Raw genomic sequence first — 27,818 nt, 5'->3', positions numbered from 1 at the left:
TTCAGGAAAAATTATTTTGATTTTTGCTGAATTATATGACTTCTCTCTCACTAAGGCATTTTGAGAAAAAATAATAACAGTAAGAAAGATTTACATTACATTACCTGGCGTACGAAAATCGGCTGTATAACCATCCACAGTGACTCGACCATCTCTCTCGACCCTTCTTAGGGCAACGTCGTGCCAAACACCATCATCGATGCGTGTCTTTGATGATCTTACTTTAACAGGACCACTTCCAAGATCGGCATGCAAGTAAAGATGTCCTCCAAGAATTTCGAAGGCAAATAGATCTTGCTGTAATAAGTAGAGAAATAGACCGCCCATTTTTATTACAGCATTGCTACTAATGGAAAATAAATTGCTTCCGCATGCATGCTTTTTTACAGTGCAATTTATTTTTAATATCTATTACTCTTTGCTTTGATTTTTAATATCTATTAAATTTTTAGTTGGAATTTTTGACTAATAATTTGTAAAGTTATATTTTACTTTCTCACAATCTATTTCACAAACTATTTAAATTATATAGAAAGAAAATATGATATAGCAGATTTTTTCACATATTTGTGAATTATAGCTAGGTAGTATAAGGAGATTTATATTTTTTATCTATTGTATAAAATAAAAAAAGCTTATTGTCGCAATTTATTGAATTTCTGTTGCTACAGATAGATAGATGAAGATATATTATCGCATGTCAACGTATCATTGTTATTAATAGGATTACGAATAAATGAAGATATATTGTGGCAACCAGGTTTATCTAGTATAAAAAGAGGTTTAATATAAACAATACTTATAATTTGTTAAATAATTTGATTAGATGAAGACTCATATAATTTTTTACATTTGTGTAAAGCTGATTGATAAAAAATTATTAAAAAATATATATTTTAAAATACAATAATTACATAATATGTCTGAATCATCAGTTAACATAGATTTATTCTACAATAACACAAAAAGATGTTTTATTTACTATTTCTGGTTATTGAAGTTATTTCTAGCATCGGTCTATTTTCGTTAATTTAATTATAGAAAAAATTCTAATTTTCGAAATGTGATTCATATATATTTTTTAATTTAACAATTGTACAATTACATATTCAAGGATATTTATATAGAATAATATATATAGAATATTATATAGAATAATAGAAAAGGGGCTGTCTCAAAATACTAAATAATCATAAAATTCAGGCGTAAAGGTCACTGACCATCAGAACTCATCGATCGTCGGTGTCAGGAGAATGGAATTGTGCATCGATAATTAAATTACCGTCAGTCGAGTGTGCAACCGCGGCCGGAATGAGTTTTGGGACAAAAGCGGCTTGTTATTTCGAAAAACGTTTTCAGCAGCCAATAATTGTACAGACGCGTAATCGCGCTTTGGCAGCCACATTCGATTTTATTATCTCTAAAGCTCTTTCGGATTATCCTTTTTTTATGTGCAAAAGTTACTCTCAAATTTAGTAATTATATAAAAAAAATAATATAAAATTACACAAAGTTAAACGCTCCCCAAAATTAACAAATTAAAATAATTAATTTTAATAATTAAAATAATTAAAAAAAATAATTTTTGTTGCTTATTTGATATTTTCAAATTGTTACAACGATTGTCGATATTATAATTAGAAAAAAGGATGAATCAGAAATACGTACTCTGGTGTGTGCTCCGCTGCGGCTGTACATGATCAATCCGTTGGGTTCGTTGGTACGAATTTTGAAGGATATACTTCCGGACTTGGCAGCTTTCCAAGGTGGTAGAACCTGAAACAAACGAGACAGATGGTTCTTACGACGTAGCTTCAGGGCCTAAAGAGGAAAAAAAAGCGGCGAGAAAGAGCGAAATGGAAGAAGCCGCGTCGTCCTCGAGAAGAATGGACGAGCTAGCCTCGTCGTGCTCAGCATCCGCAATCTCTACGTGCATTCTTACGAATTCGCCATTCATCATGAAGTGCTTGAAAGAATCAGATCACTCGTTTGGGCATAAGCAGCGGTGGAAAATCGCATTGATATAATGTGGTGACTTGCGAATTTATTTATCTTCTTATTTGAAATGCTGCCAAAAATCAATATCTTAAGTTCTATGATTCTATAATTCCATTTTAAGATCCATCATTTAAGAGCCATCATTTTAAATTTAATATCGTTTATTTAAAATTATTGTTTATGTATGATTATCCAGAAAAAACCTTGGATAATTTATACATAAAATTCCGACATATACACTCTCGTAACTTTTTCAAAAGTTTTGACTGCAGTTCTGGCTATGACTTTTAAAGCTAAAAGTTACAATAATTTCTATATGTTTGCATAACTAAATATGACATCTGACATTTTTATATATAAATTACTACAACAATAATTACAAACAATTAATCGCTAGATAGGGGATTCATACATATCACACATAACGCATTCACCTACACACACATACACACGCATACACACGTATTTATACGTACCTTATATTTATATCGAATGTAAAAAATTATTTTGATAAAATATTTTGTCCAATATTACCTTCAATATTTTAAATAGTTTCAAAATTATTTGCCCGTTACATTTTTATTGAACGCAATAGTCGATTTCTTTATCGCTCGTGTCTGATAAGAATGTTTTTTATACTTCGCGCAACAAAATTTCAAATATTTTTTTATACAATATTTGCTAGCAATCGTCTAAAAAATCAACAATGGTAAAACGTGCATCCCCTATTTATACGAGACAAAAGACAAAAAAATATACAACTTTTGCAAAAATATACGTCGAAAGTATGAGACTTATTCTATACGACGACAATTTGCGAAATAATAGAACGTTGACAAACATGCGTGGAGAAAAATCCGAGAAATTCACGTATAGCTGTCGCAGCTTCACAAAGCGAGTGAATATATATATATATATATATATATATATATATATATATATACATATATAGAATGTACCAATCGGAGACAACGAGAAAAAAAAAGTCGTATTCTGCATGAACTGCATCGTGCAAAACCCGGTTGGTCGAAATAGTGGGTTACGTTCAATATATTGGGTGACGGGTATAGTCGTTTTCGCGCTCACGCGCGAGAATGAACTCTGCATCCAAATTTAAACGAAAGCATCCTCGTTTGCTTTTATTACTTTTATCGTGAGACTTTCGTAGATTTCTCATAGAAAAACTCTTCATTAATTTAAAAAAATAATCTTTCTATTTTATTTTCATCTTTTTATTTGATAAAATTTTAATTGAAATACATGTATTGTTGATCAGAACGTGCAATGTTATTTTCTTTTTAATACGTTCAATTTTTCTCATGAAGATTAAAAAATGCACATTATATATTTTTTTCGATAATCTGAACAAATTATAATTATAATTTATTATTTTATTAGATAGTTTTTGTAACACGTAAAATTTTAGTTAATAAACATTAATCTTTCAATAATATTATCAGTTAAATTCAATAAAAAGAGAGATATTTATTCTCATTTTCTTCTTATTTTGCGATCTTTTTTTATTTTTTTATCTTATTAGGCGCAAGTAATGTCAGGACATTTCAAAATTAATCTTGTAATATATATTGTATATGTATATATAATAACTTATTGGATTGTATAAATTGTAACGATATTATATTGGATAAATTATAACGATTTTTAAGAGTGCGTCATATTTCAATGAAAATAGAAACAAGTCAGGTATGTAAATAATGAAATATACTGGCTATAAATTCATCTCGTTTTCTCATGTAAATCCAATGCTGCATTTTCTTTATTCGATTTTGCTAGCCATCGATGCAACTGAGAGAAAAGTGTATGACATGCCGTATTATCTGCTTTGATAGTCAAAAGTGATGCAACCATATTTAAAGTCGCATGACGTTATACGGTCAGGTGCGCTCTCTGAATAATGCAGAGCACGTCTAACCGCTATGAATCAGCATCAGACGGAATGGATCCTCTCGTTGTAGAGCTCATACTTCTTCTCTATCTTCTCAACTCCAATAAAGATTCAGTATAAGCAACTGCGAGGATGAGATCGCGTGTATCTTCAAACCATATCGATCATTCCGATATGCAAAGATACTTTTTGAAAATCTCCAAATTGTCCCTAAGGCACTTTTTATGAAGATACTTTACATACTCTCAGATATTATGTAATATTTTCCTAGATATGTTAACTTTGAATCGATTTATGACCCAGCTTTCGCCAGGTACGTCAAAAATTCTTAAAGACTCGTTGAGTTGTTCCCCTCCACGGAAATCTTTAGTAAAAGGCGAAAGATTTATTCGTGTATTGAAGGGAAACCCGAGTGATGAACACAATCCATGACGTGTCCCTTATATATACAAGAATACTGAATTTCACTTACAAGAAAGTTGTGACTAGATTGGACATCTATCGATCGTATTCAAAACTAACAGTCGTTTCGAGTCTTGAAGGGTCCACAAATCGATACTCTTCTCTCCCCTCTCCTTCTTCAATATCCTAATGTAAGATGAATGCCGACAAAACTCTTAACTAATACTCCAAGCAGAATAGTAAATTCTTATTTTGAACGATTTTTATTTCTTTATTTCACAAATAATTAGAAAATATATATTTCCCATATTTATTGTATTATACGAATTAATAAATCTACAAAATAATATAATTTTTAAAATTGGAACACTCAGTAAAACCTTGATTATAAATTGCATTTTATTTGCAGTTTAAGGAAAATGTATATTTAAAGTAAAAAATAATGTATATAATTCCATAAGTACAAAAAATGAAAAGTAAATGAAAGAGATACTAAATATGAAAAATATTATTTATATTTTATGTATATTAGTAAGAAAATGTTTTTTTTATATTTAATAATTAAATATTTGGTTAATAATTGTTTTGTAATTACATATGAATAAGATATATTGTAATTAGATTTCAAAATATATATAACATGTATTTTTTAAATATAATTAAATGTATTATTTAAATCTAATTACAATATAAAATTATATACACATAAAATATAAAAATAAATTTATGTTTAGAAAAGAGGATTAGACTTCTAAAAAAATATATATGTATATATATATATATATATATATATATATATATATATATATATATATATATATATATATAAAATGATCAAAAGTTTTTAAAAAACCAGCAATGAATTGCAATAAGAAAAATGATTGTTTTCCTTTTTCACAATTAAAATAATAACAATTGAAAAATAGAACATTATTTCTAATGTGTAAAGAGTTAATTAAATGGTGCATGTTCGATGCATCTCTCGCAAGAAAATCGCAATATAAAAGAATCGTCACAGAAATTGGCTGGCTACTTTTCCTTGGTTTTTCTTTTTTTTCCATTGGCTTAAACGTCGTGCGCTAATTAGGCCACTCGTACAGACTATTCTACGGAACAAAGGACGGCGAGAAATATTTTCCTACCGAAATAGAGAAATAGACAAAGCAGTTCGTTCGTTAATCAACGTCCGATGAGATGGCCACAACTCTTGGGTCGCTTTTTAAATACCTTCTTTTATTCTCGTAATTCGTGTATTTAAAAATACGGTACGTTTATTCTAAAGTACAAAGCGTGACCCAAATAAAACGCGATAAATTGACGTTTTTTTAAGTCGGCTACTTTCTCCTGCGATATCTTTGGCAGTAGAAAAACATAAATGCAGTAGAAAAACATACAATTATCATTTTATAATATATGTAGAATGTTCTGTATGTATTTATAGTAATTCGAAAGAAATGTGAATAGTCTATAGAATAACACATATTCTATATGTAATTTCAACAAGGGAATACAGCGACAAGAATAAATAATAATATTGAAACAGAGGTTTCGATCTTGCTTTCCATTAGGGAAATTAGCCTTCATGAAACTCCAATTAGACTTGGTGCTTTCAGTATATGTATGAAATCCCTGGACGCGGATGCGAATTTTCTATTCGTATAAAAGAATTTCAAACAGAATATTTTTTTAAAGCGTCTTTTTGCAAAGATGCGTGATGATAGATTGAACGTGTTTCGAACAAGAGAGATAATTCTCTAACGATATTAAACTGGTTCTTTTGGTTTTTCTGAAAGACTCTCGTATTAAAATACACAATCTTTTAAAGTACATTTCGAACACTATATACGTCTCTCGCGACATGAACATTTCAACACACTTGAGATACCGAAAGTCCGCGAGATTGATACCACCCGCAGAGGCATCCACACAAACGGAAAAACTTTTTCCAATTTCACCTTTGGGAGTGAACCGTAACTCGCCACGAGACTTGAGACGGTTATCTCAAACCTGGAAACTTTTCCCGCGTTACTACGAAGAAAATAGGAAGAAAACAGGTTTCTATGCATGATTTTTCTCTGCGTAGAAATCCGATCCAAGAAAACGTCTTGTGTTGTTTTAGTGAAGTAGCATTTAATATTAGCACAGCAAAGGCAGATATGCAATTATTATATTAAGGATCACGTATACAGATTGATCATTTATCATGCATTTTCTTTTTTTTCGTAGAATTATTATCATTTTGATTGCATATCATTAATAACAGATTTATTTCTGTAATAATACTGTAAATAAATTTTAATGAATATTTTACGAAAGATATTTAAGAATTAAACTTAAACATATTTGTAATTATTAATATCAATCAGAAAGAATGCGACAAAAATAGCAAAGATTGAAAGAAATCATTGCAAAGAAATTTATGACAGCAACTATGATAGTAGTAATAAAACTCTTTTACGTTTCATGACGATCTTTCTAAATTTTTTCTCTTGAAGAATTGAAGGGATCGATCTTGAGTGAGAGATTTCTTTTAGGTTGCCATATCTTCAGGGCCTTTCTTTTCGAATGTTTTTTACGTCCTTCTCGGGAAGCGAGTATCTTTTCCGTATAACAATTCCCAAGAACGTGGTAAAGTACTTTTCGACTTCTCTTGTTCATTGACCAGGACTTTTTCGTTCTCACTTTCAAAAAGTCTCCACAAGATACGCGTTGTAGTCGAAAACGTTTTTCAAAAAACCTTCTTTAATAAACGAATTTTTGCAAAGCGATAAAACACATCATTTTGGTCAATATAGCATGTTGCTATGTTAATTGCCAAATTTAAATGCTACAAAAATATCACGCGTAAAATAATGTTATTTATATAATTTTTGCATGATTTATATATACATATATATATATATATATATATATATATATATATTATCGATTGTCCAACTAGCAGTTAAATAAATTAATAGTAAACAACATTGCGAATAATATCGGTAATACTTCTGCATAAAGATTTGAGTGATGTTTAATTTTTAGTCATATAAATTTTCGATAATATCTGAATAAATATTTAAACAATTTCTTTGTACATCGTATAGTCAATGTGCAACGTTCTGATTATTTTTGCAAAATAAATATCTCACATTTCAATCGCACGATAATCAATACATCAGCAAAGTCATTTGTCAATATTTATGTCGTGGATATTGAATCGATTGTCAAAAATAGTACGCGCACATACATACGAACAAATGTACACACACACACACACACACACACACACAACATCGCATTCATAGATCGTGGGCTTGTAATCATCATCGATCTCATTATATCTCGAAATCCCTCGAATTACGTGGAAACTGGAAATCTCTCTCGTCTGGGGCAGCCACGCCGAGAAATTCATCTCGCTAGTCCGCTGCGCAAAGTGCGCTTCGTCGAGGTATTTCATCCTGAAACTGGCTACATTCTTCTATTCACCCTTCTGTCTGCACGCCATGCCTCGCCCTTTTCGCGAAACTCTCGACCGAGCAGACGATCAATTAGAAAAGTTAAATTACTTCCTGAAATAAATTATTTACTAATCCGCGAGTGACGCGCCCCTTCGTACCCCTCTTCCATTTTACGGGCTACCAATCCTTTCCGATCTCCGCACCTGTCAGCAAATGTCAATTATGATTATGCGAGCTTTGTGATAAATGTTCTATTATACTGCACTTACTGCGCAAATTTCAGCTATTTAAGGAAAACATTTCTCGATCCAATATTAGGGAAATGATGAAAGTTTATATTGCAATATTAGTAGCTTTACGACAAGTCATAGCTTAGAATGATAAATAATAGTAACGATATATGATAATTTTTATTAATCATCTTATTGTTGATTAAAATTTTGAACATGTTTTGATTTGAAGTTTATCATATATTGTTGTGGCTTTATAAATGTATAATTAAATTTACTATGGGATATGTGTCAAAATTCTTATTTCATACTTTGATAAAATAAATTTTTAATAAATTCCTTAAACATGAAAAATAATCGACATCGAAAAGCAAAACATTTTTTGTTTTAAAACTTATATGCGAGAGACGTAATGTATTGGACAGGATATTACGATATTTTCACGATTCTTGTTAAATTTATTAACTCTTGTGGCATCTCTGTCAAGAGAGATATTATATATATAATATATTCTTTATTTCATTAAAATCGATAGAAACTTTTGAGATAAATTTTTCTCTAAATTTTTGTTAATATATTTTCATATTTTTTCACAATTCATTAACTAATTACAAAAATAATATTCTTCACTTCTATTCGTGTAAGAATAAAAAGGATAAAAAGATCCCAAAAATTAATAAAAAAAAAAAGTAGAGTCTAGGAAAGTAAATAGACAACCTGTTGTGCAGGCGGATGGGTAGGTCGCGACCACGTGGGAGTACCTGCTAACCATCTGATTGCGTTACACGACCCGTGAGAATTTCCAGCGAATGGAAATGCGTCAATGTGGCGGCAATATCGGTAGCTATCGGATAACGTGTCTCCTTCTTGGCGAACCGATTCTGACGGATTAAGGTCGACTAGTGTACATATACACGTTGGTTGGCTGATTAGTTTCCCCAACTACGTCAACGTGAATCTGCGACTGATAGCTGGCGTTCCCATCTAAACTAATCGTCGCGTTCGCCCGATTATATATCGAGTTACTTCGTCCTGATCGTCAACGTTGCAAGGTTAATAACATAATATATAAACTGTCAGATTATAACTAAATATATGCTCGTAACTACAACATATAACATATGTTAATTACTTGTAATCTGTTAAAGAAATGCGTCATATTCTTTTCAGAAAAATTTCACGATAGGACAATATTTAATAATTTTCGCTTACTCCGATAATTTTGTAATCTTTTTGCAAAAAATAATGAAGTATCTTTAATGTAATTCTTTTTTTATTGTAAATTAAATTAATATTATTTCGGGAATTAGTATTTTTATGGAAAAAGCAATCTAGATAGAGCTTTAAAAGCGTTTAATCGAAATGACATGTGCTGAATAGAAGCAATAACAAATAATAATTTATACAAATGCTCTTGATTTTACGCAATTGGTGGCTCAATTAACCGCTCTTTTAAACATCGCATGTGACAGCTTTGTATATATTAATTCGCGTCTGTGTTTGCCTGTCGCGCTTCGAGCAAAGCTATCCAGAGTTTAGAAACCGCAAGCTGCTTCCTGTGCAAGCTACTCCAAGCCTGATGCGCGGAGCGTTATAGCCCGGCTTACAACCGCAGTAACTGTGTCATGCTCCGTAACACAGTGGCTTTGTTAAAAGTCAAGTGTTTACGCGCACTCGTATCCCGCCTCAAAAGATCGATTAAATGATCTCTCACCTGCAAACTCCATCGATGATGAAGAGCAGATCCGTGCGAGCGATCAAGTATCCTGAAATACATTGTAGAAAACTCGAAAAGAATGGACAAAGGAAAAGCAAGGGTTTCATAAAACTTTGGATAGGAATTTTTTTGAGAATAAGTAAATTCTCTTCTAAACTAATTTTACATAAAGCCCTGAATTATTGATTGCTTCGATGGGTGTAAATGTTTGAAAAAAAAATCTTGAAGAGATATGTTAAAATTTTTAATCAAGTTAAAGACATTTCGGTGATCTTGATACTTTTATAACTTAGCAACATTGTGGAAGCTGAAATGCACTAATTATTGTAAAGTGTTTTTAATATAAGTAATGAATATAAACAGACTTGGCCATATGTAATGTAGAAATATAAAGAGTGATTTTGACAAAAAATGTATGACGTATGCATGGTCTTTATATGCAAAAATTGTGTTCAAGTAATTTTATTTATTTGTACAATTGTATTTTTTTATATTTTATTTTGAAAATTATATTTTCTAAAATTATAACTTTATTTAGGCTACACAAAAATATTCAATCTCTGAATGAATATTTTAGATCTTTTTTCTAATGAGAAGAGAGCAATTTATTTGTAGAAGTATTTAAAGCAAACTTACATTTAAATATTTATATGATGTCTACTCTTTTTTTAATATGATATATACTCTTTTCTTATATATATAAAATAGAGATTAAAATATCTGCATTTATCAATTTGTCAAATATTAAAATACTAGCTAGAATTAATTTAGAATTATTATTTTTTTCTTAATATATTGAGATACCTCTAAATTACCTTTAATCTAAATTTATATTATTAAGTGTAGAAATAATTTAAAAAGTTATGTACTGAGCGAAGCATTTGCCGAATATGTATAATTTGTAAATAAAAATGTTCAATATTCACGCAAAAAGTCTAATTTCAAGAAGAAAGATTTATTCAAAGAACAATAAAAACATTAATAAAACAAAGCAAAGCATACGTCATAAATTAAAAAGAAACCTCGGAGAAAAGATAAAGGGTAGAAGATAAGTACCCCGGGGGGTTGTTGCCGGAATGAGAACGAAGGGAGGAGAGAGGTAAAGGAACTTTTGGCACGAAGTAATCGAGAAATATATATTCAAAGTTATTCCAAGTGTTTTCTTACCCAGAGCCCCACCGTGTTGCAGCTGCGCAAGAGTTACGATATTGGTATCGTGGTTAGGCACGGTGTATATGTGTTGAGGCTCAGTAGACGAGAATTTAGGGCTATCTCATATTCGCGAGATGGTAGAAACAAAATAGAAGATGTACACGCATGTGTGTGTCATGTATTGTGTATGTAAAGTTTTATCTTTATCATGTGAAACGACTGTGAGACGGGCTGGGATTGATTCTGAAATTGATTATTGATTATGATATATTTCGATCGATTTGAAACCTCTCTCTTTCTCTCTCTCTCTTTCTCTCTCTCTCTTTCTCTCTTTTTCTCTCCCTTTTATTCTCTTTTTTTCTCTCTTTTTTGTTTACATATCTTCAATACATGTACCGACATATCGATAATATAACGCGCTTTTCCCATTGTTGCCGAGCAATGCTGAAACAGTGATTGTTAATACAGCGAACACAGTATTTAAGTTATTTAGAAGCAGATTTTTATAAAAGTTTATTATATTAAAGATTTATTCAAGATTTATTTTTATTAATTGTCCGCGATAAATATATTTTAAATCTTTTAATAATACTATGTTTCTATAAATTTTTTATTATAACATATTTATTAATAAAATTAGAATTGTAAGAGTAATAATAATAAAGCAATCCTATGTATAATAGCATCTAATATTAATATGTACAATTTTCTTTGTAGTATTATCTTTTTTTATTATTATTACAGATTTATTTTTATTAATTTTTATTTTTATATAAATACATATATATATATATATATATATATATATATATATGTGCTATGATGAAAATTATATATTATAAAATATAATAGATGAGTTTTTTAATAATTGTATTAAAGTAATAATTGTCTTAAAAAAAAGATTCAATAATCGCTTTTGATATGTATAATTGAAAAAATTAGTAATCAATGCAATTTTTAATTGTTAGTAAATATACACTACACGCAAAATATATGTAATAATACATAATATATATTTTTTAAATCTTATTAACTTGTTGCGTTAACCTGTTTTATATATATAATACTTGCAACAAAATAACTTTTACTCATATGACATACATACATACATACATACATACATACATACACATATACATATACATATACATATACATATACATATACATATACATATACATATACATATACATATACATATACATATACATATATATATACATATACATATACATATACATATACACATACACATACACATACACATACACATACACATACACATATACATATACATACATACATACATACATACATACATACATACATACATACATACATACATACATACATACATACATACATATATATATATATATATATATATATATATATATATATATATATATATATGTGTGTATATATATATATATATATATATATATATATATATATATATATATATAATACACACATACACATGCGCGCCTGTGTGTGTGTGTGTATCCATATATATATGTATATCATATGAGTAAAAATTATTTTGTGTAGCAAGTATTTTACGAAATATTTTTTTTATATCAGAATACTTTACAAATAAAAAATATATATACTTTCTTAAAGACAGAAATTTTTCAGTGATTAAGAGATTTCTGGTATTAAATCTCAATGACAATTTTAAAACATTTGATCTGTAATTAAATCTGCTTCTTGGTGTACGTTTCTCTCGAAACGAATATGTTTCAGCATAACTGATAACAGTGGGTCCAATCGGCGTCGATCTGTTCTTTCATCCTGAAAATACAATTAGACGTAATTTTTGGCGTCAACATGCAGGCGGGTGCATTTCGTTCGTTCTCCTTTCCTCATGCAGCTTGGTGCTCGAGCTAAAGGCAATTGTCAGACGCTCATTAATCATTCATTCCGTGAGGCAGAGAGGATGATTTGATGAAATGATCGCTATTATCGATCGATAGAAATCAAGAAGTACAACAAGCCTCAATCTGCCAAAAATTAAAGTACTTGTCGAGAAATAATTTGATTTTATTAATCGCGCTCACAGTCATTTCGAAGTAAATAAATTAGATTGTTCGAATTGATTGAAAACTAATTTTAATAAATTTGGTGAGAGAATTTTTATTTTTTGTAAGAAAAAATGAATACGGTAATAATTAATTATCTCTGTCTATTAAAAAAAATAATACAGTTTTTGGTGAAATAATAAAAATTGATTTTTACTTAAGTTCCAATCTCTCTCATGGTATTGTACAATCATAAAGATGTACTGGATCGCGTCGATGATAGAGATGATGATAGTGAGAGGAGCGTAGATTATTGCGTGCATGTGCAATGACCAGTGGTGTACCTAGAGCTAGCTTAAGTGTCGTGTGCGTATATTATTCACATTTGAGCTATGTACATATTGTGATTCATCCCCTAACCATTTGCAAGAAAGCACTCGTGGAAACAATTATAGATTATTGACAAGAATAAACATTTAGTAAAATATGCTATCAATTAATTTAAAATCAAATTCTTTTTTTACATTTTTTGCTGATAATATATTGCTTCAAAAATAATTGTATACAATACCAAATGAGAAAATTTATATATTTTGGAAATTTTTAAATAATTCATATGGAAAATTTTTTAAATAATATTTTAATAATAGCTCGTAATCAAGTATCTTATTGTTAGATAATAAATATAATATATATAATTTTTGTACACGATTTTTTAGATTTAGTTAATCTTTCTCTTTCTCCTCTTGTTATGAAGTTTTTTATATATACGTAGCAATAATACATAGTTTCATATCAATAATTCTTTCCACAAGTCTCCACGTGTCTCTTTAATAAAAGAATAAAAAGAAGAGCAGAAAGAAATAATAAAGTTGGATGTAGAAAGAAGATAAGGGTCGTAAAGAGATACATATATAGATGTATTCAAATATTGAAGCATTCTATCGTTTGAATATCATGTTCGTGACTTCTTCACATATATTATATACATGTATATTTGCAATATTTTTATAAACTCATAATATATCTATATATTTCAATTTAGATTATATTATTTTAAGATTTATACTTTCGTGTATATTTTGAATGAAATAATAGCAATAATAATAAACGTAGTGTAATAAAAAATATTAGTAGGAATATTTAATATATACATAATTACTTTTATAGATTATAATATATAAGTAAAGAAAATATTATTATCATCACAAAAAATGATTAAGCTAGAAAACAATGCGCGATTAAACGATATTTTTCTCTATGAATTAACAATGCGTAATAATAAAAAAAAATTTAATTTTATTATTAAATGATTATATTATATGTTCGAACACATATATTTCAGAAGAAAAATCTGAACATATCTGAAAGTTTTCAGTTTTTACTATTCGAATATCATCTATTATAAAGACTGATTAAAAGAAGTAAAAAAAAATTAAAAAAAAAGAAATAAAAAGAAAAAAAGAAGAAGAGAAAGATAGAGAAGAAGAAGAAGAAGAAGAAGAAGAAGAAGAAGAAGAAGAAGAAGAAGAAGAAAAGAAAGTGCTCTGGTGATCACTCCTCTCTAAAAAGCTAATTTCTCGCGTGAAAGTTAGCCAATTAGGTATATACAGGTGCGTGTCCGGGCCAATCAAATGAGAGCTCGCGAGCTGAGCTCTCAGCTTCATTTCTTTCACTTGCTGATTTTTTTTCAAGCTTGTGATACTGAGGCTTACCAGGTGGGACTCTGGGCTGGTGAAGGTGACCACAAGGCCGTGGAGTCGCCTCATGTTTATCGTCGTTCCGGCCTTCTTTAAAATGGTAGTCCAACAGCGTGCGTTGGCCCAAGTTCGACCACGTGTGGGCGCACAAGGGTCAGCAACATTGAGAATCGATTTTAGAATGATCGACGTCGCATGATTGTGCGACTTATGTACTCATTGGTGCTTTTTTCATGTTGGTGCCAGTTTTATCTCGGAAAAGTACTAATAATTGATTTTACTTATACGCATATTAATATTAATTATAGTGCAGTATGAGTCCAAAAAATAGAAAATGTGTATAACTTTTACTTAATATTTTACATAACATCTTTGAAATTAGTGAGCACTTTTGATTAGAAGTTGTAACGATTATTATCGTTATAATTTATTTTTGTTTAAAAAATTCTATGATGAAGTAACATGCAATGTGCTTAATACTTATAAAAAACATCATGAGAGAGTGATTTTAAAATGATTGCATCGTACAAATTGAAAAATTTGATTTTCCTATTTTCTATATGTGTTATAACATTAGTTTAATGACGCGCGAGAAGTTGCCAACTTGGAGAATTTATTTTGGCACGAACAACATTTCCAATATTCGTTCTTTTCTACCAAATTTGTCTCTCGCCACATTTCGATGAATTTCTCGCACGCTATTCGTTTTTCGATACGAGGGAGAAAATCAGGGCGCATGATAGACAGCGCAACATTAACAATCGATTTCGGAAATTTATTTCCACCTAGACATATAGGAGATTCTCGTAATTTCCTACCAGCTCTCGTACACTCGTACGAGGAATTGATTTTCGAGTCTCTGCGTTTTGATGGACGCGAAATCTTATTTTGTAGGTGTTCTATTAAGTCTAAATCCGCAATTCAAATGAGGAGTGCAGGTAAAAAAGGCGGTCGTCTAACATATTTTATTTTCACCTGAAACTTTTAACATTAACTTCTTACTTTGCGTAGAACTAAATGCTAAATTCGTTGATTGCCAAGTTGTTGCGAACGAATAAATTACGGATGAGACAATAAAGTTTCATTCACGAGAGGTTAAAGTAAGTACGACTTTTAACAATAGTTTAAAGAACATTCGTTGTCGAGCACATCCCTGGCGGATAAATCCTTGGAGGTACCTCGTAGCGTAATTTTTGTTCGCTAAGCTCCATAGGATTTTTCCTTTACGAAGCTTTTTTTCCATTAAAGAAATATGTACACCATGAGATTTGAGCAGAAATTTTTTTATCATCATTTGCAACTACTGCATTTATCAAATTTATTTAAATCTTTCGAATCTTAAAACGTTTTTAAAATATAAAATATAAGGAAAATTTGTAGAAAATATTTATTATCGAAAAAATATTAGTGTATAAGATTTAAATACATTTCATACCGTTTTTTTTCTCCTAAGTATTATTCATCATTAATTATTCATATATATTTGTAAATCTTAAAGAGAAAATTAGTAAATATGTATCAGATATATAGATGAAAAGTTGCTATGTTATACTTTTATTGGATTTTTCAAAATTAAAATTGTTAAAAGAGTTTATTATAGTATTAGATATTCGATTTCCAATATTTTAAACTTCTCTTAATATTTTATTTAAAAAATTTAGTCTATTCTAAAAGTGCTTTTTATAAATGAAGACTTCTTAATATCGATTTAAAAAATTTATTTTAAAAAATTAACAAATCTGTTATAAAAATTAAAAAGAGGGGTTGAAATTCTATTTCTAGGAGATAATCATGTGTTTAAATTCACATATAAATTATAAATATAATATAAAAATATGTAAAAATTATATGAGGAAAAATCGGATTTTTTAATTAACTATTCCGATGTTGAAATTGGGTAGAAGAAAAGGTTTTACATCACATAAAGAATACTTTGGTAAATATTTTTACTACGGCAAGCACTTAAGTCTTTTTTAAACAATCCTTCATAAAACTAGCTCTCAACGAGCCATCTTTGGAACGAAATGAGTATAAAGCGCATCGTTAAACACGTCGCGAAGTATAATGTGTCACTTTAAGACGAGAATTATCTTTCGGGCGATATAACGAGAGGAGTAAGTCGCTGAAAGTCTCCGCGGCAGAGGATTCGTGTCGGCACATCGTGCCCAAGCATTAAGGCGCTTGTCATAAATATGAGGAGACACGCGTTCGTCTTGAATACCCGTAAAACTTTCAGCGAGCCGCAGAGTTCGCACACAAAATGAGAACATTGTGAAAGTTACGCACAAGTAAATTCACTGACAAGAAGCAAACGACGATGCTTAATGTTAAATAAGAAAAAAGGAGAGCATATAAGAGATATGAAAATTAATATACGATAAAAATACAAAATCATAATGGAAATTGCTATAAGTAGACCAAGAATATCAGAATTTTGAGGTCAAAAGACGCAATCGCATCAAATACGATGACAAATCTCACTTCCTAGAGTATAAACTGACGGAAATATTATTGGAGCCGTCCAGGATGAGATCTAAGTACACGAGAAATATCTTCGGTATACCGCAGTGGAATAAAATCCACCTGTGCTAGGATTTAATATCGCGGCCATCTCTCGTCGAGACGTTTTCGAGACGTCACGTAAGCTCGAGCTACTCGAGGCTTAGCGATTTCGTGACAGATTATGCCAGATTATTCGATGAGCACGCACACAAATAAGAAAATATACCTGGGAGGATCCACGACTTAACCCAGATACCGGCCAATTTTGTACGAGGCACACAATTCTGTTTAAAAAATTCCATTGGTAAATTTCTTTTCCGTTGTCAGTTTTCCGCGTCGCAAAGACCTTACATTTGACAGATTAGAAATGTGTCAAAAGTAACGAGTTATCAATTTCTTATTTTAAATTAAATATAAATTGCTTTAATATAATTTCGCCTCAAACTTTCCATCGCAAAACTTTTATATTGTTATAAATTAAGATATAATTTAACACATAATTGCTAGATTCTTATTCCATCGCGAAGTTTCGAACTTGGTCGAGGTTAAGAATTAATCGCAGAATATTTAATTACCAAGGAGAACAAGTAATCGATAAATATGATTTATACAACGTTAACTTCTACATGTAGTTATTTTTTTGCAAATTTTATTGTATTCTTCATAAAGACTATTCTGTGGTATTAATAATAGTATTTATAAGAGACGTATAATTTTATTTATAAAATATTAACTAGAAAAATATATTATAAATATATTCTGTAGACTTTTAGATTTCTCTTTTAGCTATTGTTATTTATCTAATCTGTATATCTTTTATTTAAAAAGCTTACTTCCAAATTATTTTAAAATAAAATTAAGTAGAATTTAAAAAATGAAGATTACGCTACAAAATTCTCAATAATAATATCATAAATGCGTAATCTGCACTATGAAATAAACTTTTCAATTCGCATATCGGATACTATTAACTCGGCAAATTAATTTCACTTGTTGGTACATTTGAATAAAGTTTCGCGAAGCATTCGACAATGCCGCGAAACTTAGTCACCATGGAAATTAATTATTATGCTACCTGTAAACATTACACTCGCGTTTATTAATTCTTGGAACTTGGTCGCCTTGCAGAGAAGTTCACTCGGTTAATTAAACCAGCACCGAAAACGGCTGGTACGTTAATTAAAAGACGGAAGGGCGTCTTACAACTGTCCCGATTGCTCGTACTATGAAGAGGAAGGGACGGTACTTGGCTGTAAGAATACTTCAAGGAAGATCAAGTCACTTCACGAATTAGAGTGTAAGAAACGAATGGAACATCGATTTAGAGACATTCTTAACGTTATATCTCAATGAGAGAAAGAAAAATATTAATCTAAAAGCATTAATACAAAATAATATAATAACGTTTTCAAATATACTTTTGCGAGTCACTTTTGTCTGTAGTAATATAGATATAATGCATTTTCTTTCTTTTTCTCTTTTCGACATTCTAGAAAAAGATTATTAAATGCCTGGGAAAAATGTACTGTTTATTATATTTCAGTTTCTTATCGAAACTTGGCAGAATACTTTATTATGTAATATTTTAATGATAGATTTTGAAATCGTTTTGAAAATAAGTATTTGGAATTATTATAAAAATTTTTCTTAATATCTAATGTATATACATATACACATATATTTTTCTCTCTCTCTGTCTCTAATTTAAAATATACATACATTATTTTTTATATATCTACTCTATTTCTGTTTTATAAAAATAGAATGAGATATAAATAATTTATGAATTATAAGGAAATAAAAAATCAACGATTTTAGACAAAATATTAAGAATAATAAACAAATAAATAAATAAATAATAAATAATAAATAAATTAAGAATAATAAATATATATATATATATATATATATATATATATATATATATATATATATAATAAAATCTTATTTTTCTAATTTAAAATTAAATAGACTTTGAGAATATTTAATGTTAAAAAGTTGTGAAAAAAAGCATAGCGTTCAATTAAACTTTCTCTAAGGAAAAATCAGTCAAAGAGTTCAGCTCCTAAAGCTTAGTGACCTACATTTAAAAATTATCTTTATATATAAGATTTATTTGGCAAAATTGCTTTTTCTTATTTAATGTTAAATTAAAGACTTAATAAAAGACTCAAGAAAAAAATAACTCCAAGTTTTTTCATAATAATGATTTAAAAAGGAGGGAAGAATATTGATGAATTTCAATAAAAATGTTATATTTTCTCCTATTTTTGTATTAGTAATGTATTTCTATAGACAATTTTCATGAAATTTGTTTACATTTATTTTATACATTTTATTAGAACATTTTCTATTATAAGTTTTAATGAAGAGATTTTATACGAGTATTATGTTTAATAATACATCAAAATCTCATCGATTCGTCGATCAGATGCGAACTCATAATTTTACTGAAAATCGTTAAATCTGCTCAAGCTGTGCGCGAAATTTACGAGTGCGGGCTGGATTTACTTTCCAGCGGAATCGTGACTCGTAATTCTCGATCACGTGTGTCGCGAGGTAACGATCGAAGTAAACCATCATTGAACAATGCACGCGATGTAACTATTTAAAAAAAAGTAGCATGATCCATAAGAATGTAGAGATTTACCCATTATTCAAATTGATTTGCAGTTGTGGATTCTTTTTGATAAATCAAGTTATGTAGTTTCTCTTAATAAATAATAATTATTTTAATACGTTGTTCTTAAGATTAATGTGAGAGGTTTATGTTCGTTAAATCAAGCAAAAAAATGGTAGTCCAAAGTAATTCCTATTATTTAAAATAATTATGATACACACATTCGTATATTTTTTCATTTGGAAAGTATTATAATTTCTCAATCCTTGCTTTAGAAAATAAAAAATCTAATAAAAAAATTATTTGCTTAGATAGAAAAATTCTAATTTCATAAATAGCGTTTGTATAGATAGTGTTTGTAAGTATTAATTTAATAAATAGTTTGTAATTACTGAGTTGATCGATATGCACTATGTATTTATCTCCAAAATAAGTAATCAAATTTTTTTAAACGTTCCATCGTTTTGACGTAAAGCTTTGATACGTAACAAAAATAATATCAAGTTATCGCGTGTGCACTATGAGTAACTTGTAAATAAGGAAAAAAAGGATTGCGTGAAACTAAAAAAGAAGAGAGACAAAAAGAGAGAGAAAGAGAGCAAGAGAAAAAAAGAGAAAAAGGGAGAAATCAGGATTGCAAGCGAGCAGTATATCCGCGCTATTCTTTCCGACACTTTTCCCAGATGCAACCCCGTCGTGCGCTTTCTCGTCCATTTATCCTCGCGGTGCACTTCGCACCCAGTCCCGACAATGTTTTATTTAGCAGGGACGTATATTTTCCGGCCGGCTGAGATTCGTCGTCTATCCGGGCGAAAATGTTTGGAAAGAGTGAACGCGAAAGAGACGGAGGGGGAGAAGGGGAAAAAGGGATACAACATGAAACGAGGCCGAAGGGCTAATCTCGTTGAATAACGATGACGTTCGCGCTGCTGTAACGCGCGCCAAGTTACACGGTCGATTCCCTGCAACTCACGATAGAAATAATATCGTAAATCGCCGAGTGTGAAACCGAGCGCGCACAAGGATCGCCATCCCTACAAAAAAAGGGATCATAAATACTTGTTCAATTTCTTCGCAGCGGGGGCGAAAGCGACGAGACCGTTGATAGTCGTGTGGGTTGATCTCGTGTGGATTAACGATCCATTGGAGTGGAAATGGTTGAGAAAGGAAGGGAGTTAACGTAATTCTACGTCGATGTGAAGTATTTCGAGACCATCTCGGTCAGATATGGATAGATCTTGGCAGCGGTTCACAGACCATAAGGATCTCATGTGAGGTACTTGACGAACATATCTATCACTTTATACAATGATTAATGAAAGATGCGTGATAAAAATAAATGGGAATTGAATCACGCTAAATTCCGATGAAAAATACCAATAATTTTTCTCTTGAAATGCAAACTCACATTTTGTTTAAAATCGACGACACGAGAAACATATTTCCATCGCACTCGTTAAACTCATTCGGGACTCGTTAGCTTTCTATCCTACCGTTTACCAGAGAAGGTTGAATGGGATTGAATCGTTCTCGAATTAATCGGGAGAGAGGAAGTCGGGGATTGTGCCGAGGAACAAGCGTGAATCCGAGAAAGGGGATTCGCGGTAATTCTCGCGTCTTTGGCTAATTGGATTACCGGAAATTCCGGTGTTTTGCTTATAAAGGCATACTGTGCATTCTCGGTCGGCAGAGCATTTCCGGTTCTTGCCATTGGGCGCTCGATTTTTGTTGTTCCATTTCGTTGTTCTCGCTGTTTTGTAGCGCAATTCTTATTATTAAATTGTATTTCGCGGTAAAATAGACGAAAACGAAATTGTAGCGGTGAAAAGTCAAGACTGAATTTAATTCGACCATCTCGTACAATCGAAATTTCCATACATCTTTCTTGACAAATGCAATACAATTTCATTATTGATATTGCACATATTTCCTGTTTGCAATACTATAAATAATATTATTATATTGTTGGATTGCTTTTTAATAGAAAAGAGAAAAATTATATTTTATGATTTAATAAAGTTGTTGTTTTTTTATCCAGCGATGAAAACATTTCAAAGAAGATCTAGATTATTAAAAATAATTATTTAAATGGTGTTTTAAATAAATTTGTATTTTAAGTATTATCTAAAAGTTTATTTGAAAATTTTTTCGTGAGATTAATAAATATAAATATATATAGGACTTATTATTGAAACGTGTTAATAAAAATTATTAATTAAGTGATAATTTTAAAATAATTATCATAATTCTTTAAACTAATGTTTGTAATTTTCAAATATTGACCATTTTAAACATGTTATTTCAAATATTATTTTGAATATTATTTAATAAGGAAAATAGTTTGAAAAATAATGAAGCAAATACGCATTTTTTCAAAAAATAATTATCCCTCAGAAACCTATAGTAGTGAATATAAGTTTAGAGAACCCGAGATATCCGAGTTATCCTCGATGTCTTAACCGGGCCACTTAAGTCTCCCGGGAATTTAGAGATAAGGAGATATAATAACATGTTGGTCAATGTCTATATTTAAAATATTTAAAATTTAGTATTCTTGAGCCACACATGAAATAAATTATTTATACAACTCGATAAGAGAAATACTTATATAATTATTTTAATGTTCTGAATAGTTTATATAACATAGAAATAGCTCTTATACCTTTATTTTATATTTTATTCTCACCTCTGTCTCACATATCTGCCTCTCTATATACATACTTGTAAATTATTAAATGTTGGAAATTCTGAAGAATAATTCTGCTGCGGCCATTCTGTGCATTTTACATTTATAACGTGCACCGCAGGTAACTATATAATGTCGCGGAAGTCGCCGACGAAAACGACTGCAAGCTGGCTAATAATATGTCGCCCAGCTCGGCAGTAGTTTCGCGAGTTTTCTACTTTAACTGGAATTAACTTTGCGCTAATGGCTCCTGTTCTGTTGGTGCCGTGGCCACGGTAAATAAGCGAATCGGACGTCCAGTTTTCGACTTTCTCGACGACGATTTTTCATGATCTATGCATGCGCTCAGGACAAACATTACGATATATAAAATTCTACTTTATGTTCTTCTCAAATGAATTGTTTAATTAATAAGCACTAAATATATATGCACATTTCATGTTAACTAATAACTTTCATAAAAGGGTGACAGTAAAATTATATTTAAAGACAACAAAAACTTTGATATATGAAAAATGTTGATAAATATAATAGAATATTTTTATTACATATTTTTTTATTATATTTTTTTTAAAACTAATGTCATATTTTGATTTTTATATATAAATAACGCCAATTATATAATTAATTTATATTTTAATACAAAAATGTCAATACATTGTATCCAGAGGGGAAAGTAGCAAATATATACACATTAAATAATGGATTTTCTAATAAGTTTAATAAGGGACAATAAAACTCATATTATTTTGAAAAAATTTTGGTCTAATAAATATCAGATAAATATCAAAATCTGCTTTATTTCATTTTGATTCGGTTGAATTACTGCTTAATTATAAACCGAGGTGCGTCGGATTAATGACACTAATTCTGTAGAAACTCGAGAGGAAATGGGTGGATGAAAAAGTGCAGTCTCGAAGTTCGCTGATGCATGTAGCCACGTGTGCAACGGGATAGCTATATGGCCGTGGTGCATTAGATGGCCGAACACGGGAAGTTCCGTAGAATAAATCAGGGGCATTGCCGTGTAGACGAGGAAAATCGGCGTGTAACAGCGGCGATGCATCCGACGCGCTCGTACTGCAAATGTGTTCCGTGCACGTAATGCAGCGAGGGAACAAGAACCCCCTGCAGAACCATACAATGCGCCGCAAAACGTAAAAAATCTTATGCGAGATATTCTTTGCGCTTTTGCATCATCGTTGTAATCAAAGCACAAAAATCATTCAGTTGATGTACTTGAATATAAAAAAATTAACACACACACACACATATAAGACTCTAACATAATATTTATAGACATATATCTATCTTACTTCAATTTTATATTTCATTCTTAATTCCCTTCAAATAATATATATTTTTAAGAAATGACAATTCATTAAATTTTTGAGTTATTAATTGATAATATAATATCGAATGACTATAGCATTAATTTTGATAGCTTTATATAAAAATTACTTTAAATTATATATGAAATGTCACTAATTTAAAAAAAATAATATTTTATTTAGGTTTTTTATTTGATTTATCTCTAGGTTTACATATCATTTACTCATAACTTTAATAATTTGGTGATTTAATCAGAAATTTTGTATATATGGTATAGATTTTTGCATAACATCAATCTGTTAATAAATAGTTGGTAAAAATAAAAGTAAAAGTCTGAAGTTGCTACACGCGTTGTAATGAAATAAGAATCATTTTGAGAAACTGTTTTTACATTTTAGTTGCGATTTAGTAATAATTGAGGAGGAATTGCACAAGAGTTGATAAAACATTATTTTTTAAATGGCTAATAACGTACAATTTGCTTTTGACAAGTGGAACGAAATGACAGTATTAATATGATAATACGATAATACTGGATACAATGCGATGCAGAGTAATTTCGAGTGTAACGAGTTTCAATTAGAATTGCCGAGCTACAAATGACGACGAGCCCTTTCATGGTTATATTAACATGCAAATAACAGTTTATACAACTTATAGCTATTTCGATATTGCATTTGGTGTGCGTTATTAGTTTCTTGTTATAGTTTTCATATATAAAATCAAATATAATACAATCATGCAATATATAAAATAATATAATTTAATAAATCAGGCAAAGCAGAACAGAATAGCTAACGTTTTAAAATATTATCCGAAAATTTGATTGTTCTCTCTCTCTTTCTCTGTCATTGCACGTAATGTCTTATTACATATTATTTATAGCTTTAAACAAACTTGATATGTTAATATAATTTATTGAACCTCAAGAATTTAAGTTACAAGAAAAATATTGTGTTATTTATTTTTCTCTTGTTTATATATTCTTATATTTTTAATCACATCAAGATAAATAATTACAAAATATGAACAAAATTTAAATTATTTGAGGATATCGGTTACGCAAAAAATTAAATATACATTAATAAGTATACTTGGATTGAAATAGTTAATTCTAAGTTAATTTTAATTAAATAATTTTTTGTAATGAGAATCCTTTGAGAATATAAGACGAAAATTTCTATTAATAAATCCCAATATATATGTGTATTCGATAAGAAAGTAACTTCGATGGTCATCGAAGCAAAGCCGCGACGGTTTTCGATAATTAAAACGCAACCACTGTAACGTCCGCATTGACGTTTACTCTGACTACTGGCGCCATCGAGCAAAGGAGCGTTTCGATCTGTGGTAGTTTCCCGCAAACGTCTCATCTTCTAATTACTCCTTTAAAATAGTCCACCGTGTGGTCGCTATGATGTTCCAGCACTGATTTTCGTTTGCGAATGATCGCGGTACCAGTATAGCGCATAAAACGTAATTCAACGATTCCTGAAACCTTATGGGCTTTAAAAGTAAAGGATACGACAAGTAAACGACACATAAAGAATCAAAGACCTATCACGTAAAAGACGTGGAATCTACGAAATGGTGAATCAACAAAGCCCAAGATCCCGAGACTTGTGCATTTAATGAATCATATTTCAATTTATTGATTTCAAGATATAGAATGACATTTTGAAATATTTATCTGTGACTGAACGAATCGGATCTCTCTGACAAATCGGATATTCAAATATTAAAGTTTTATCTGACTTTTGATTATCAATATACAATATTTCATGTTACGAAAATCAATAGATTTCAAGAAATAGAAAAATCAAGTCAATTTTTTGTCGAGAAAAATTCTTCCTTCCTCGAAAATATGTCTTTGTTGCTGACGCATATATTTCCAAAACTATCTACAGTACTTTAATCTCGGTATGGAATATCGCAAATGCAATATTTCGATACATATATACAATATACAATACATTCCCGTATGTCCATTGATTTCAGAGTAACTCGAGATATCGATATCTGAACACAGCAGGCATCACAGCTTCCGATCTAATTATGAATACGCTAACAATACCGACATTCGTATTCATATGTTCTCTTACTGTGTTGCCAAAACATGGGGCGAATGCAGCTTTACGATATAACTGGGTAATTGCGCCCGTATGCCGGTATCGATATTAATTATAACTGAATCTCGAACGCGAGTGCGTTGTCCATTTTGAATGACCATCTGCTCACTATCATAATGAGTTTAATGCTATACACGTCAATCGAAAGTAATATCGATCGTACTGCCGTATAAATTATGAATGTTAAATAATATTGTAATAAAAGTTTATTATATTAATCGGTTTTTGGCCGATATAAATCTGCATATAATTTTAGCTTTATTTTAACATTTAACACAACAGTTTTGTATCGTTTTAGGGTATATAAAATTTCTTTATTTATTGTAAATTCCCTGCTGAATCCAAATACTAATTGTATATTAATTTGTTTATTAAATCGATAAAATATTATCCGATATTATCTACTACATTGAGTTGGCTCTGCAATTGCATTTATATTAAATTATCGGATATTAAATTTAATTAGACTCGAGCCCAAAAGCAATGATCCATTAACTCTAGGGGGGTTACGGTAAGGTGTATTTTATGTTATAAGTAGTTCTTGTGCGAATATCGAATATGATATATATAGGAATATAAAACATATTTAAATAACTATGAAGAAAAGAGGTTTTTAATATTCTTATTAAATTAAAAATCTCGGTGACCCAAAGTAGTTGCAGAATATCACGTGTACTGGTTTCATTATCGCGTATTATGCATAATAAAAAGCTGCATATTAAAATAGTGCTTTGAAGTTTATATAATATACCCAAATAATCAAATAATCTTTTCGTTAAGAATTCAGTAATCTATTTGGGGTCATTTTTTCCTATAATCTCATGAAAGTCACTTATTACTATCAAAAAAGTGATTATTTATTAAATTAATTAATATTCATAATTAATAATATATAAATTTCAATTAATAATATATAATTAATTGAAATTCAGAAAAATAAACGCGACTTCTAATGAATTAAATTTCAAGGAAAAATATAGAGAATGAAATTATATATATAATCAACGCTTGTAGCTTCATTAACGGACCTTTCTCGTATCTCTTAATAAATTTGAAATGAATTTTGATATATATATAATTCTAATTTAAAAATTAGGAAGATATTGTATGTCGAAATTACTTAATTTTATTGTCAACGAAAGTGTGATGTTAAATATAAGCTATCTACGGTGCATAAATGTTACATTTCTTGAAAAAAACCATCAGCTTTATTTGGATCTTCTTTCAATTTCTACTTTTCATAGACAGATTACAATTATACGCAACTTATTTGAAGTACTAAGTGCCAAAACTTTGAGATATTCTACCATCTGAATAGACAAAGAGACAGGCATATCCCAGAATAGATGCTGCAAGTATTAATGCATTGGTTGCATAAACCGCGACGATAGCGAGCAGCGTAATCCAAGAACGGTCATACTCGTAAACAAGCTTCTGCGCGAGGGTGGCAAATGCGCTTTCAGAGAACGCGTACTTTGACAGCGTGATGGCCGATGCAACAAGGATTTGCAATGGTAACGACGATGCTTCGTGACCTGTAAAAGCTCACAAGGGTACGCACTGTGCGAAGCGTACTCGTGTTAATCTATGCGTATCTTGCGTTGAAAACGTATCTTCGGATATAACAACGGACAAAGAAAATAGAGAGTTTTTAACAATTTCTGAAACTACAGTTACGTAGAATTTTCCCCAAGTCGATAATATTCTGTGGTAGTATTTATAAAATTTTTATATTATCAAACTCTCTTTTTTTAAATGTACTTCTAGAAGTTTTTTTTAGAGAAACGGATATATATATATATATATATATATATATATATATATATATATATATGTTAATCGGCGAGGGATGTGCTCGAAAATCATAGGCGGTGCATTATAACGTTAATATCTCTGCACAACAACAATGCACAGGTAGAAAAGAACGAAATGCTGAAGTTTCGGTACACCAGAGATTCCAAAGTAAGTCCTACATGACAC

The 27,818-nt window shown here is 30.0% G+C and overlaps 1 protein-coding gene and 1 non-coding gene across 5 annotated transcripts in view; both read right to left on the bottom strand.

Annotated features, from left to right (window-relative positions):
• Nrx-1 (neurexin 1) overlaps window positions 1-27,818 on the bottom strand; it is a 222,501-nt gene that overhangs the window by 62,628 nt on the left and 132,055 nt on the right. For 2 of the 4 annotated variants that reach the window (XM_083109202.1, XM_083109205.1), the window contains exons 9-11: window positions 14,585-14,659; window positions 1,669-1,776; window positions 105-297 (exon numbers count right to left, since the gene is read on the bottom strand). In XM_083109202.1, coding sequence (XP_082965328.1) covers window positions 105-297; window positions 1,669-1,776; window positions 14,585-14,659 — 376 coding nt within the window. The remainder of the gene's footprint in view (window positions 1-104; window positions 298-1,668; window positions 1,777-14,584; window positions 14,660-27,818) is intronic. The other 2 variants (XM_083109204.1, XM_083109206.1) reach the window with 2 other exon arrangements.
• On the bottom strand, window positions 4,201-4,320 carry LOC145977568 (U5 spliceosomal RNA). The gene has a single exon (XR_014440564.1). It is a non-coding gene; the product is annotated as a U5 spliceosomal RNA (small nuclear RNA).

Source organism: Camponotus vicinus, unplaced genomic scaffold (assembly GCF_025532165.1).
Source record: "Camponotus vicinus isolate PSW18456_S1 unplaced genomic scaffold, iyCamVici1.0 SCAF_9, whole genome shotgun sequence".
NCBI lineage: Eukaryota > Metazoa > Arthropoda > Insecta > Hymenoptera > Formicidae > Camponotus > Camponotus vicinus.
Note: the sequence above shows the minus strand (reverse complement) of the source record. Positions and strands in the feature narration are given on the sequence as shown.